The sequence below is a fragment of the Hylaeus anthracinus genome, unplaced genomic scaffold (genome assembly GCF_026225885.1).
Source record: "Hylaeus anthracinus isolate JK02 unplaced genomic scaffold, UHH_iyHylAnth1.0_haploid 11989, whole genome shotgun sequence".
NCBI classification, from domain to species: domain Eukaryota; kingdom Metazoa; phylum Arthropoda; class Insecta; order Hymenoptera; family Colletidae; genus Hylaeus; species Hylaeus anthracinus.
In genome coordinates this window covers 4,220,436-4,236,621 of record NW_026534337.1, presented here as the reverse complement: position 1 = coordinate 4,236,621, position 16,186 = coordinate 4,220,436, and the positions used below count along the sequence as shown (strand labels likewise).

The 16,186-nt window shown below is 33.1% G+C and overlaps 1 protein-coding gene across 1 annotated transcript; it reads right to left on the bottom strand.

Moving 5' to 3' along the window:
• Positions 1 to 315: 315 nt before the first annotated feature.
• LOC128887992 (nuclear pore complex protein Nup153) lies at positions 316 to 14,417 on the bottom strand. The gene is made up of 8 exons (XM_054144544.1): positions 14,153 to 14,417; positions 10,924 to 11,214; positions 10,552 to 10,858; positions 10,073 to 10,287; positions 9,528 to 9,910; positions 6,064 to 9,430; positions 5,517 to 5,644; positions 316 to 5,206 (listed from the first exon to the last, which is right to left on the bottom strand). The coding sequence occupies exons 1-8, from the start codon at positions 14,225 to 14,227 to the stop codon at positions 5,146 to 5,148; spliced, it is 4,827 nt and encodes a 1,608-aa protein (XP_054000519.1). The 5' UTR covers positions 14,228 to 14,417; the 3' UTR covers positions 316 to 5,145.
• Positions 14,418 to 16,186: the final 1,769 nt, after the last annotated feature.

The following is a 16,186-nucleotide window of genomic DNA, read 5'->3' as shown; positions in this document are numbered from 1 at the left end:
TGTCACACCTAACTCCCACAGGCTATGCGAAATAAACTTATTTCGCTTTTTAACTATAATAGATGTCTCTTTTATTTAAAATTTTATCTTGCAGTACACTGTGTTAAAAAAGAAGCAAAAATAAAGATAAAAACGTTTTGTATATAACAAATGTTTTTAAGAAACAAAATTACAACTTGTATAGAATTTGTAAATAACGTTAGAGATATTGTAACAACTTGAAATCTAATTACTTACTCCCATTATTTTCAAATTGCGTCACAAAACCAGATTGTACAGAGCGTGCCAAATTAGATAAATAAATCAGACACTTAGTGTATCATAATCATAGATAATCTTTATTTTTTGCGTAACTCCTCATACAGCTGTGCAACATAAGAAAATCAATTACGTTTTGTATTATTGTATAGCTTGTGTAAGCAAAAATTTAATATACGTAGCTTTCGTAATAGATAATGCGACCCTCGATAACAAATTGGAATTTTCAATTAATAATTACAGAGTTTCCTTATGCGGAATAAGAGCCCTTAATTGTCAGTCACTTGATTTTTCAATGTCTTTTTAGATAGGAAAAAAACACATATGGTTTGCCCACTCTAGTTTTGTTCGAGTTACAAAAAAGAATTAATTTTCTTGCTTATTCTGTACAGGGGACTGAGATGTTCTGTGTTTAAAATAAAATATTTTTAACGATACCACGTAGAACGATGTACATATATTGTTCGGGATGACGAAAACCACGAATATTACAGTAAGTTATAATATGGATTTCTTATTTTGTATATTTCTTTGAGGAACTGTTAAGGAGTGAGCTTGATACTTACAGAAATAAAAGGCAACGTGAAACGTAATCATAGAACATACATTTGATTTAAGAATTCGAGATTGCGACTGAATTCTAACATTTGTTTTTAGATTACTTTCTGAATGCGAACCAAAGGGTTTTTACAAAGTTTTGCGCGCATTATTTCTGCCTCAGCACATTTATTCACTAAGATAAATGAGAGTTTAAAGTGTAATTACATTATACGATAATTGTACAGTCGAAACTCCTTGGTTCGCATTATTATTATCTAAATGCCCTCCTAAAATCGTTACTTTATTAGCTAAAAAATAAAATTGTAAACCCAAATTAAACATCATTGTTTTCAATTGATATTTTCGTGTATCCTAATATTGTATTATATATAATTATTATGGGTACAGAGGAGGATAGTATTAAGAATAATAATATGGTAATAATGTTAACGTGAATGTATCCTAATTACGGTGTTTCTCAACGCTAGTTCAATAACCCTCGTTATCACAAATGTTACGCATTAATGCAACGTCACATTTATATAATAAATTATACAATATGAGGCTATTGAGATTTTTATTCACTATAATAACGTTTACACATTTGTTCTGCAAACTATTTCCGTTCTAGTTAATATACACTAATATTTTCGCCGTCAGCTCGTTTACTAGTATTTACGTATTTTAGAATAAACTAAATACCGTTGTCATGCTCTCTTAAATAAAACATTTACAACCTAATAACATTGTTTTTTTTTTTTTAAATTTTAATAATAAAAGAAAACATTTAATTACCCTTAAGCGTAATTTTTTTTTGCTCCATTTGTGCGAATAAAGAGGTTACCAAATTATGGGCGATTCACCGGTTGAGAAACACCGATACTCCTTTATAAGATTATCTAACATTATACCATGTCATGAGAATGTAATTACATTCCCATAGCACCTGAAGCATACAGTGAACATTCTCCCATGTACATTGTATTTAATTACAGTCAGTCATTGGACTTATTTCATAACAAACTCTCTCATTTTGTGAACATTAGATCACTGATTAATACATTCTCAATATAATCATTACAGATATTTGTGTAAATTCAGTACAATACATAATTTTCATGGACTATGATTATAATAAGGCCTCAGAACATTTGACTCATTTTTCGACAACTCGTAACTCGTAGGACTTTCGCGCTGCACTTCAACATTTTTTAAATATTTGATCAGTTCACCGACAGCTGCCATTTTTATAGAGTAAATTATGTATCTCCGTCATACCGATTATTACATATTTTCTTAAATGATGCAATTGTAATAGACAATCAAGTGTTATGGGCAATGAATAAATATTAAATTCGATAATTGTAACGTAGTATTCGTTATAGAAATTTTTATGAGTACAAAGGCAAGTATTCTACGAGTCATGAGATGTTAAGCATCTATTGTTGAACGATTTTAATGCAATGCTCTTCAAGTGCTTATGCAAACATACTGCAATAGAGAGTACAAACTGCTACAAAACAATTCCAACATGATTTGCTTTACAATTGTTAATACATCTACGTCATACACTCGTTATGTATTTTTTTAAGGCCATATACGAGATTTAATACAAAGGTACTGCCCCTTTAGGACAGTATTTGATATATTCATTAATTTGGAAATTTGTCTAGGGATAGACAAATGGACGACACAGCCTCGACAGAGAATGTTCACAGTGTAAGACAGCAGCATAGACATACCTCAGCGCAGCCTCACTTTACCATTGGTTAGTGTTTCAGCTGGTAATTATTATACAAAGTTATAATTTTGTTATGTTGTATAACTACGTGCGGAAGAACCCTCCGTAGACAAGATCCTTTTTATACAAAGAATACCATTATGAGGCATTATATGTATGTGTAATTATTTAATATCAATTATACAATTGCTACAGATCTCGTTCTACGTATAAATGTAATTTTAATTGCGCAAATAAAAATTCCAGTAATCGCATTGGTAGACTTTTCATGTAATTAGCAATAATATTGTAGCCTAGTAGGTAATGGGCTACGAAGGGTGTTTGCAGAACATGTAATTTGTAAATTATCAACATAAAATCAAGGCTTTTTATTTATTATCCTTGCTTTTTCTAATAATGTACGCAAAAACTAAAAATGCCTTAAAATCTACAATGTAAATATTACACAACATATAGATTAACAATATGTAACAAAATTGGTTTGTACCTACGTATCTATTATGGCAGAAGGGTGGTCTTGTGCCGAGTTATTCTTGGCTACTGTCAATTTTAAGCCAACATTATAGATATAACTATCCTAATCTTAAATAGGACGTGTATGATTTAATATTAATTTATTAATCAGTAACACGTCGACTAACTACTTTCTGCTTTTTTGGGACTTCTAAAAAGAATTGTCTGCTATACAGTTCCTTTCTGTTTTGGGAACAATTGCACTATACTTACATTTACAGAAACTAATATCATTGATACAATTTGTCATAATTCCTCGTAATATTTTTTCACCATTGTTCTTTTTTTTTTTTTTTTTTTTTTTTTGTTAAACATCGTTAAAGTACAGAATGATACGTTTTCATGATGTAAATTGCAAAAGCAACAATATACACCATTGCGAATCAGTTTCAGAAACTAACTATAAAAATTACATTAAAGTTAGTAAAAAAAATTGTTTAAAAAGTAAGTAACTCTTTAGAAGCCCCGTAATAATTTATTTTCATTCAACATACTTCTCGATTCGTTTTTCATTCACTCTATGATAAAGCACGCAACATTACTATAATTTAATTCTATCAAAATGGCATTCAGTATTTTCTTATAGGATTAAATTCATTTCAATATATAAAAAAAATATACAATATCGACTACTCGATGTAATCGTTCAGTAATCGTGAGTTTGTACTATCCGAATGCCATTTTCGTGTATGATACACTTTTCTTGAACTAGGACTACAAAGACTGTAGAACTGCCCATGAAATCTTAATTTAGCTATAATTAATGTCTATACGCAGTGAGACTTTATTGATATTCAGTCAATTCACAATACTCGTAACGTGTCAAAAGTTGTAGAACAAACGAATAAAGGAATTTTGTCAAGCATATATTCTTTTCTTCTTTTGTTAAGCTCCTTCAATTTCGTGTACCTGACTATGTCAAATTCTGTATACGTCTTTTGAATTTATGAAAAATAACTAGTCAGGCAAAGATGATTGTTTTTACGTTAGAAATATAAGAATAAAGTCATTGCAATATCTTGCAACATTTTTTCTTTACAAAAAAAAAAATAACTTTTCAACTAATATATTTCGGCACATGTTTAGTCCTTCTCTTAAGTCACAAAAACATTGTCACGAGTTGTGAATGACTTATACTTACCTGAGGGGTACATTATTCCCAGTCGTAATCCTCAATAAATTGCACGCATGTAGTGCTTATTATTAGGTTTCATTATCGAGATACTCTCCCATTTCAGCAAATTAGTATTTATTTATGTCATATCAGTAAATATATAAAGTGAACCACATAACTTGACCACCTCGACTATTTCCATCGTTAAAGAACCAATTCGAATACTTTCTATTTTGGATAATTTTATTAAAAAAACATTATTTACATATAAATAATGGTCAATATTAATCATAAAAGAATGCTAGAAAATGTACAGTGATATAGAATTCATTTTGAATACTTTCCCCCATTGTATATTCAGTTTTGACGTGAAATAAATATTTTACGATATTTTCTAAGTTCATTTCTACAGTTCCTAAAAGAAGAACAAAACGAAATAATAGGGTTCCGCATAAAAAATTAAAAAGGAAAGGTGTTACATAAAAAATATATTATACTCAGGTCTGAAATCCTTTTAAATTACATTATTCAAGACGATAACAATTTTAATTGGTCCACTGACACCAAAAGGAATCAAGACAATCAAGTTATGTGGTTCACCCCTTATATAGTGTCTTGTTTGGGCAAGGTATTAGTAATGCAATGGCATTACAATCTGTCTTATTTGTAATAGTGGCTTCATGCCAACATCAAAGTATCATTCGTTATTATTGTATAATTTAAATAATTTATAATTTACAGATCCTGTAGAATACAAGTGGCTGTACGCAAGCATGTCCCATTAGCAGATTAATATATTACATAAAATGCTTGGTATACCACCATGTTGATGTGATCGGTTGGTATATGATATTTTCACTGTACCATACTGTAACTTTTAGCATACATTCAAAACCATATTCACACACACGGTTGCATGAAGCAGATGTAAAAATGCATCCAAGTGTATGTGCAACTAGTGTCGTATATTACTTGCCCTCTACCGCATTCTTCTACAAGCTTTCTTGATTTTCCTTTGTCCCAAAGCTTGTGGTGTACCGCTGAAACAAAATATCGTTTACGTTATATTTTTTGTAAATATTTCATACGATTTAAGGTGAAACACCACAAGGATGTTATGTATTTTTTACAAAGGTTAACATACTCTACCAGAAATTATGGAAATATTATTCAAACTATGTATTTTTAATATATGTATGAAATATTTATATTTGATATTTAGTATCGTTAGAAATAATCTCCAAATTTGAGCATTTTTTCAACTCGGAAACCTAGTTAATAACTTTCAATCAAAGTTTAGAAAGAAATATATTCTGCATTTCTGGTGCTTTTACATTTATATTCATTTACCTGAATGATGTAGGCGCGTTTCCGCCAGTGAAACAGATGAACGGTGTCGCACTTGGATCAAATGTTGGTGTAAATCTGGCTGGATTGAAATTGAAGTCTGGAGAAGGAGCGGCTGCTGGAAAAGGTGCCTGAAAAAAATACACACACTTTATGTATTAATTTTATTAACTTTGAAAAAATTTATTTAATCTTAATATCATTAATAAATATCCACGTGTTTAATTTGATCTGTATTAAAAATATGGTAAATACAGTAGAAAATAAATTATTTTAACGATAATTTGATACTTATATAAATATCTATTTAGTAATTACGTATTACACTACAAAGCAATTGTGGAATAAAAAAAATTCTTTTTAAGTCTACTCTTAAGAAGTCATCTCACCTTAAAGGTGTATATATATATATTTAAAAAAAAAAGGAGAGAGAGAGAGAGAGAGAGAGAGAGAGAGAGAGAGAGAGAGAGAGCGAGCGAGCGCGCGCGCGCATTTTTGACTATACATCGATTATATTAAATTAGATATTTGTAAACATTGTTCAACTTACAGCTGCGCCGAAATTGAAACCTCCCGAAGATGTAGCAGGTGCCGTGGATCCAAAATTGAATCCTGTGTTTGCAGGAGTTGACGCAAACGATGACGACGGTTGCTCTTGAGTTCTAGATTGAGGTGTACCGAATATTGGAGGTGCAACAGTAGACTGACCAAATGCTGGTGTTTCTGGTTTAGGAGCATTGAATGTAAAGCCAGAAGTATTACTTGAACCAGGACTATTGAATGTTCCTCCAAATACATTGTTACTCGGTGGCGTATTGGTAGTACTACCAAACGTAAACAATGGTTTCTGAGTTGTTCCAGCAGGATTAGTGTTTGCAGAAAACTTGAATCCACTTGCAGGTTGTGCTACTGGCTGAGCAGGAGTAGCATTAAACGTAAATCGACTTGGACTTGGTGTGTTAGTTTCGTCTGGCTTTGCAGTAGAACCAAATATATTGGGTTTCGTCTCGGTAGCAAACGTTGAAGGAGCGTTACTTCCAAAGACAGGGGTAACAGATGATCCAAAAAGAGATGGTGTAGCTGATGGTGCATTAAAAGTTGGCGTAGCTGATGGTGCACTAAAAGTTGGCGTAGCTGATGGTGCACTAAAAGTTGGCGTAACTGTTGGTGCACTAAAAGTTGGCGTAGTTGTTGCAGTTGGCGCTTGTGCGGTTGCACTGAATAGAGGTGTTGGTTTATTATCTGGACTCCCAAATACAGGTATTTTCGTATCAGACGATCCAAAAATTGAAGATTTATTCTCTACAGTGCCAAATGTTGGCGCTTTAGCGTCTGGCATTGCGAAAGTAAATGGTTTACTTACATTTGCACCAAACGTAGGTTGCTTATTCTCTTCTGTGCCAAATGCAGGCGTAGTCTTCGCATCGCTAGTACCAAACAATGATGGGGTGTTTGAAATGTTAGAAAATATTGAATTTCCAGAGGGGCCGTTTGGCATCGCACCAAAAGTTTTTGTTGCCGAAATTCCTTCTTTCGCTTTTTCTCCAAATGTGAAGGTAGTAGACGGAGTTGAAGAAAGAGCTGATGCCGTTATTTGACCGAAAGTTGCTAGAGGTTTTGTTTGTGCTGGCGTTGTTTCAGAAAATACAAAGGAAGATTGAGTAGAAGATGGAAGACTTGTTACTACGCTTGTAGAGACACTAGTGCTAACTGCAACCGTATTGCTTGGTATGCCAAATGTAAAAATAGGGGTTGATTTGAGTTCTTGTGAACTGCTCTGAGTAACTGAAGTTAATGTATTAACATTAGTCGCGGTAGAAGATTCGGTAACTTTTGTATTTGGCTTTGAAGCTTCTATCATAGGATTTTCAAGCAAAGAACCCTGTTGTTTTCCTTTGTCCATACCTGGTTGTTTAATTTCAGATTTTGGTACACCAAATGTAAAGGTAGATGGGAGTGTTGTGCTTTGAATTGTGGATGCCACAATCGTGGATTGCTTATCATTTTCTGCTGTCGCATTTTCAGGTTTCCGGATACCAAACGAAAAGGATGATGCTGCCTTCTTTTCTAATTTTTCAGAATCTTGTTTTAGATCAGTCTGTTCAACAGGTTTCGATCCAACTTGTAATCCAAACCCACTTCCTACTATCGAAGAGGTACTACTTGTAGATTCCAATGTTTCACTGGATGTTTTCTTCTCTTCTTTTTGAATGCCAAATGTGAATTGGCCGATTTGGCTACTTTGTTGACTCTCGCCAAATTTAAAACTAGTTATAGGTGTTACTGTATCAGTCTTTTCTTGATCAGCTTTATCTATTCCAAATTTAAAACCTCCAGCACTTGGAGGCATACCAAAACTAAATTGTAAATTGGAACTAGTATTCGTAGTAGAGTTGTCTGATTTTTTTGATCCCGGCTTTAAGCCACCACAAGCAACACATTCGGTAACTTTTGCTTCATTTTGCAACATACAAGAGTCACAGGTCCACGCACCTTCAGGTTTTTTAAATTTATCTCCAAATCCATTTGCAACTGACGAGGGAGCGGACTTGGTTGCGTTTCCAGTGCTTCCAGTATTAGGTTTAGCTGTATTGCAACATGGACAAGAATCGATGGAAATAACATTTCTAACCATACAGCAAGGACATTCCCATGTATCTTTGTTTGGTTTAAACTTATCTATAGCTTCACTTTTAGTAACAGTTGAATCAGTTAACGATGTATTGATTGACATATTGGTCTTCTGGTTGGTTGCAATATTTGTATCGTCCGTAATGTTTTTCTCTTTTTTAGGATACGTGTTTAATAAATTCGGCTTAGACGTTTTGCAAGAAGAGCATGTAGTAGTATCTGCAGAATTCTTTGATGGGCAGTTAGAACAATCCCAAGATCCTTCCAAGGATTTTGTGTTAAGGTCAGAATTTGGTAATTTTGTTGCAGCTGATTGAGTTTCAGGCTTGGAGGGTGGTTTAAGTGCACTACACGCGACGCACTTAATGTCGGTTTGTTTGTTTCTTATAAAACATGATGCACATTCCCATTGATTACTTGAAATTTTAAACTGAGACCCAAAGTAATCTTTGACTGCAGCCTTCGATTCACTGACAGTACTCGGTGTCGATAACAACTCACTAGTTTTATTATTTTTAGGGCTTCGTTTGGCAGTTTTACAACTAATGCACTGCGTTTCAGAACTATTGTTTTTAATCAAACATTCAGAACATTCCCACATATTTGAAGTATCTTGCTGTACATCCGTCTTTGAACTTGAAATTTTAGTAATATTATTCTTATTTGTATCTAAAGTAATCGAATTTACTTTGTTATTAGAAGAATCTTCATTTGAATCTAATTCCGTTTTTGTTTCATTTAATTTTTCGAGCTCTGTTATATTGGTTTTCGAGCCAAGAATGTCCATAACACTTCCCGATTTCAATTCCTTCGAAGTAGCGGGGACAGGGCTATCTCTATTCTTTGCCTTTTCTTTTAGTCTGGGTGCTGTAGACGAAGTAGACCACATGAAATTCTGTGTTACAGTAGATACATAATTGCTAGACGACGCAGTAGATGCAGTCCCAACTCTTTTTAAAGGCGAACTTGACTTAATAGAGTTATCGATTGACTGTTTATCAGCTATAATTGGACTACTAAATGTGAAGTTATTAATAGATTTTAAATTCTTTGCGACATTTGTTACTTTTATAGGACTTGCAAATGTGAAAGTTTCTTCTTTATCTATACAACTTTTATCTACCGTTGTTGAATTAACAGGTGGCATAAAGTTAAAATTAGGTAAAGAAGAAATAGGCAAAGGTATACTTGGTAAATTGACTGGTTCAATCGTGCATTCTTCATCAAGATTTGTCGCTTTAACTTTAAGTTTTCCGTGATGCTTTGAATCTTCATCGTCTTGTGTCCTGAGAAAGAAAGAGTGTATATGCGATTAACATCTATTTTATGATTAACCACGAAAATAAGTTTTGTACGCAGTGTGCGATTGAATTGACCACTCACCTAAGATGGTATTCTTGTGGAGGCGGTTGCTCAGTTCGAGCCGAAACGATTTTTCTAGCTGCCACTGTTGTATCTTGTAGTTTTTGACGCCGTTTCAATTTTAATATATCGGGCACACTTGGTACAATTAATTCACGAGTTAAATGACGTAAACCAACTTTGACTGTCGGCGATGTTTCCTCCCTCGTTCTCTTTTTACTTAACGATGACGTATTATTTATCATTTTTAATGGAATTTTTTTAGCATCAGTTATTGGCGATGAAAAGTGTTCTAATGCTTCTAGTATTTTCTTAGCAGTTTGACTCATGCCAGATGAATCAACGCCTGTTGTATTAGATGGTTTTACTTCGACACTTGTTCTTCTTGAAACTTTAAGTGGAATCTACAACGAAACATAAATTCGTATAATTAAAAAAAATAAGGCGTGCAACTGTTGTTACCATACAGTATATAGTCCATTTGATTATTAATAATTAATATTGAATAATAAATAATAAATATTAAGTAAATTATGATTGATGTAACAATATTCAGTAAAATGTACCTCATTTGAATTGTTAAACAAAGTGCGGCTTCGTTTATAATGACCGGCTGCATTTGCTCCACCAAAAGTAGTATTACCACTGTAAAAAGGAGACGACAAGGGTGATGCACGATCCGGCGTGTTCGTCATAACCGATGCGTTAAAGCTTGGTCTACGACTGCTCAAGGAATCTCGATTATCTAAAAATAAAGACCTTAGGGACTGCGTATGATTGTCTAGAAAAAAGAAAAACACTTTACATTAAAAGGCATTAAAACAGTTGATGAATATTTAGAATATATTATATCTTTAAAAGGGAATTGTCTTTTCAATTGCAGCACACTCTAACAAAAAAATCATTGCTATGTGACATGTAACAATATGTCCAATAACATCACTTTAGTAAAATAATAATACTGAACAAACTTCACTACATGTATATATGTTAATATGTACGAAAGTATTGTTAGTATATTAAAAAGAAGAGAAATATTACTTACTGAAATTTAATTTGTCATTATTAAATCTTTTTCTATTGGAAAATGTAGAGTTATAAGAGGCATTTGATGGAGCTTCCTGTCTATTTATTTGTGGAATAAGAGAACTGCAGCCACTGGTGCTCTCACTGGATTCAGAATTATCATCTGTTCCATTTGTAGTTCCATTATTTGTAGCAGCAGTCATCGAATTCAACTCAGACCTCTGCGGGACTATATTCCTAATATCTGTTTGCATTGCGGGGGTGGAAGATATTAAAGGGCTCATCCTGCTTGGCCCAGCCATTGCAGGTTCAGAAAAATCTTCTGACTGTAAGAAATAATTAATTTAAAGAGATGTTTTAAATGTTCACAATTTTAAAAAATGATACTTACCGTCTCATTGTGTATGGAATATTGTTGTTTAGGAGAACTGGCTTTGTTAAGCGGAGTCTTAGCTGTAGTCTGAATCAAGAATGTACCAGGAGGATAAGTAATATCCATACGAATACGTGGTCGTTTTAAAGGCGGAGGTTTCTGAATTTCTTCTTCAGACTCAACCTCTTCAGGGTTTTCACTGTCGTCTAATACATCGCCTTCATTATGAGACGAATTGAACCACTTAGTGATCCAAGATCTTTGTGGTATAAGATCCGTTACTTTCGTTGCTACTTTTTTTACAAATGACTGAAATAACCAAATAATTCCAGATATGTTAAATAATTGCTTAAGATTCATTTGAGCAATTTTCATTAGTCAGTAATACTTTAAATAGAGGAAACACAATAGAGGAAATAAGTATTAGACATCAGTGGAAAGATAGGTTACATATCCATCATCATTGTTTGATAGATTCAATTATTTGCATACATTATATGTAATTGCTGTTTTTATTAAAGAGAATTTGAAAAAGAGTTACAGAATTAAAATACAGGCAAAGAACTAATCACTGGAATTTGATATTTCAATCATAAATATTATGTCAAACAAATACATATAGAAGCATAAACTAATGGCACTTCATAAATATCTTTCGTGGAATGAAGGTTAAAATATTCTATCGAGAACTAAATTTCTTGAGTGTTATATTGATTTAAGTCAACTGATAGAACTAGAATAACCATTCTCAAAATAAGATTATTAAAGATGATTAATGGATAAAAGAAGTATTTGCACATCAAGTTTTCTTGTAACAACTTTCTATAAACAAATTATATATTAGTTGAATTGTTTCCTTTAATAACTTATTACATACACAAGCAATGGCTCTTTTGCAATTTTTAATATTATGTCAAAAACATAATGCTGGAAAAAGAAGTTTCATTACCAAATAAATATTTATATAACAGCCATTCTGTGAAGAAAATAGTAGCTTCTCATACTTGTATGTTCATAAGGATATTGAAAATACATAATGTATATACAATGTGTTTCTGTGTATTCTATTATAGCAATTGGATGGAAAGAAAGTAATGAAAAGATATAACACTGAGGAGCATTCAAAGAATCTTCGACTGGCAGTGAAATGTGGTTATAGGTATATGGTATACAGTATTGGAAATATAGTATTTACCAAAGAGACATGAATGCTATAAAGTATATTGGCACATTGCAAAATAATTTGCAGGAGGATATAGTTCTACTGAGGATAAATAATGTATATTATTTTTAACAGGATAATAATTTAAATAATACTGTTAGAAAAACCAAAGAGTGGCTATTGTATGTTTCCCTATCATTGGTTACATCGTAAGAATCAGTGGATATCAATACCAACAATAATTTATAGTACTTTTCAAATTAGGAGACAAGAAAATATATTTTTAGTTGTAAAAATTATTTACAGATCTCATTAGAGACCACAAAGAAGATATTAGAATCTATGCCAAAAAGATTGAAAATCTCATCGTTGAGTCAAAAGAAGTGCGTAACAAACTCTTAAATCATAAGTAGCTTACAATTATCGAAGTGTGTAATTCTTAACTATTAGAATACAAATGTGCAAATACAGTCAATCCTGTTTAAGTGTACACTAATTCCTTTTGTAAAGTTTACACAATTACCCCATTACTTCTTGAAACTGTTAACTCAGAAGAAGCCTTGGTGTTATCTGTGATAAATGACTAATATAGGTTCTTGTTATTAATGAGTTACCGAAATAGAAAAATAAAAGTATCCCATTCACTGTAATCATCTCTCATTTATGTTTATTGTATTATATTTTCTTTCCCAATTTAAACATGGACAAGTAAACCTCGAGGAAATATAAGAGAGATTAAATTTGTCTAATCTCTTTATTCAAGGACTATGGTTTAGACCCAAGTCAACAATGCTTAAACAAAATTGACTATACTTATTTAGCTATGAATTACGTTTCTATACTTTTAAGTTCGCTATAATGCAAACAAGCAAGTAATATCCACAGATGACATGCCCACGGGATAAATGATTTTTAGAAATGAGTGTATCAGCACTGTCATAGTAATCAAACATACAAGGAGTAGCTGTCACTATATGTGTCCACTATAGCTACAAATGTAGCATTATCCTATCTCACTTATTTCTGGCAGTCATCCTTTCATGTCTCGCTGGGATTCCATTTGTTCAAATGCAATCCACCAAAACTGAACATAGTATGGTACACAACATTGCATTGTGTCCTTTACTTATGCGATTAATTTGTTTCAAAGCTTTCAATGGAAATTGAATTGCACAATACATTGTAGCAAAATAGAAATATCAGTTAAGAATGTGCTGCCACAAGTAAAAGGGATGTCAAAACTGATGTTTTGTCCCCCTACAACATACTTAAGGTACAAACTTAATTTCAAAAATCAGTCAAATATAACAAATCCATATATATCTATATATTCCTTTATAAAAAATATTTGAAATTTTTTTATTTAATATGCATATATAAATATATAAACTTAAAATCTGTATGCAAACATAAATGCGAGTACAACCGCGTACCTAACGAATCCGCGCAACTCGAGGGCTTATCGCATTAAGGACTGCAAAACGAGACGTCGCTCATATATACGATACTTTATTACCGAAAACAATTCAAACCAATATATACCTTTTTCAATAAAAAGTAATTACAAGAGAATTTAACGTGCACATACTTCCTGTATCCATTGTACACGATATTGCGCGAATTTGTGTAAAACGCAATTTCCCAAAATCACACATCTTTTTCTAGCATGGAATCGATATATAAATGTACAAACGAATAAATATCGAAGATCTCTAAGGGGACAATGAAGTCGCAGGTTGACGAGAATCAAAACGCATAATTGATTCTCGATAATATTCTTCTTAAGAGGAAATCATGTTTCAAGGTTAGATGTTATAGGTGTCTCGATAGGTATCTCATGAGCGAAGTAGTATAGGAAAGATTGAGGTTATCGAGTGCACTCACATAACCGTGACATCGTCTAGCCCCAATGAAAGTGCATCTTAGGAAAAGGGTAGTCGCGCAAGGAGTACTCCTAAGGGAGGCCTGTACAGGGTGTAAATTCGTTGGAGGATCTAATTTGGCCGTTAAGGCGCGAAGAACCGTTGAACTCGAAGCAGGTTCGTTTCTGTCGCGGAGGACTCGTGCCAAGGAGAGACTACTCACATTGTTTGCGTCGTAGGGCTTCGTATTACGCGACGATGATCGTCTTCCACTTAAATTGTTACTCCCTTTAGCCATGGTTGGCACTGATCACTTATTTACGAGTACAGAACGCGCGAAAACGACTTTGTACGTCGCATCCCAAAAATTATCAGCGAACCAGCACCTTCGTGATTGAAACCCACGAGAGAAAATATGGCCGTCCTAAAGACCGCCACCAGGGCGCCAGGTTTCTCTCGAATATGCGCTGCTCGCGCTTGCCCACGTGACACACGTACGCGTTCGCTGCCTTAAAATCGGCGTACCGCTATCTCTTATTATAATCGCCAGGGCCGATGTTAGAGTAACTACCGTTCACATGTAAACTTTCAATTTAGCCACCGAAAATCGAAATTACGTTACAAATTCCAAATAAATGAAACGTGAATTGTTTCATTTAAAATAATATATTAGGTGTAGAAATTAATTCTGCGCCTTTGCATGTAGACGCCTTAAGGCGCCCTTACACGGTGGATTGTTTGCTCGAGGTAAAGTCGCCCCTGACGATCGCTTTTGGAAAAGAACGCTATGAATATGCGTGCTTTCCCTGTAGATGACACTGTAATCGCATGATTTCAGCGAAATATAATATTGTAACGGTCCAATAAAGAATAACATTTCGAATTTGTAACACAAATTTTTCATACGTAGATGAAAAACGATCGATTGATTGAATTTAAAATTTGAAATGAATGAGTTTTTCATTGGTATTATTGTATATACATTTCCTTTTTTAAACCTCTAACAAAAAAACATTTGCAAACAGCTTTAAAATTGATTCGATGCAATAAATGTTGTCGGTAAGGAAGCGATCAAATTGGACAAGTACATAATCTGTCGGTAAAATATAGACAAATTTTAATATTCACCACATATATTTTCGTATAATATCGAGTAAACTTTAAGATTAATTTTTACGTTATTTCAAACTAGTTAAATAATCAAAGCAATAGTTATTAATCAACAATCTTCATAATGTAAAACGAGTAAAATTTCATGCCTATGATTATTGAATAATCAATAATCATGATTAATGATCATTAGACGACTAATTAGACACGGTTAACTGAAAAAGTACGAACATCTAATTTATGACTGCAGATTAATGTAACATTAATGTAACATAAGTGATTATGCATTAATGCATTACTTTCATAATTGTGAAAGTAATTACTGGTTAAACTCTGTCGTAAGAAAATATGCGTGGGGAAAACATTGAAACTTGTGTTGACAAGTTAATTTACAAACTAACTTTCCTCGTATGCGTCATCTCCTTGAGTTGCATCATTTTTAAGCGTTCATATATTTATTTATAGTCAGGTCGAAGAAAGCATCGACTTGGGAGACATCCCACACGCATCTCGATTCTTCTTCACACATCTTCAACTCTCTTATTTGAACCTAATCAAACGACCATTTAACCGTTACTTCGGACAAATCTCAAAAAATAGGACTAAAAATAGGGATCATGCGCAGTAAGAAAAATCGACTTTTGGATTTTGACATTTTCTAAAAGTATAACATCTAAAGGGTATCCTCTGAAAATATCAGATTATTCCGCAACGGAGTTATAAGTGACCAAAGTGTTTGTTTGCTTTTTAAATATAAACTTTGAGTGTTTTAAAATCCATCCATGAAGACAGTATAAGGAGATCCAACTGTATACGAAAGTTACTAGAAAACTGTTATCAAAATCCCGAGCTTTAAGTTATGAATATTTCTACCACTCGCGGCGCTAGGCTACGATATATATATGTCATATGTACATATACATATATATATGATAATACGTACACATATGACATACATATATATATCGTAGCTGTGCTCACTTGCGCCACGAGTGGTAGAAATATTCATAACTTCAAGCTCCAGATTTTGATAACACTTCTACACTACACAATTGGAACTCCTTATACAGTCTTCATGGATCCATCAAACCAGATTTACAATGCCGGTACAAATGTAGGAAATATGGCGCTCGTGTCGCCATTCCCC

Excerpts from the sequence above, each read along its gene's own strand:
- LOC128887992 (XM_054144544.1), bottom strand. The coding sequence starts at position 14,227 with ATGGCTAAAGGGAGTAACAATTTAAGTGGAAGACGATCATCGTCGCGT. Across the intron at positions 9,431-9,527 it reads CCACAAGAATACCATCTTAG|GACACAAGACGATGAAGATT; the intron begins GTGAGTGGTCAA and ends TTTCTTTCTCAG. Across the intron at positions 5,645-6,063 it reads GTTTCAATTTCGGCGCAGCT|GCACCTTTTCCAGCAGCCGC; the intron begins GTAAGTTGAACA and ends TATTTTTTTCAG.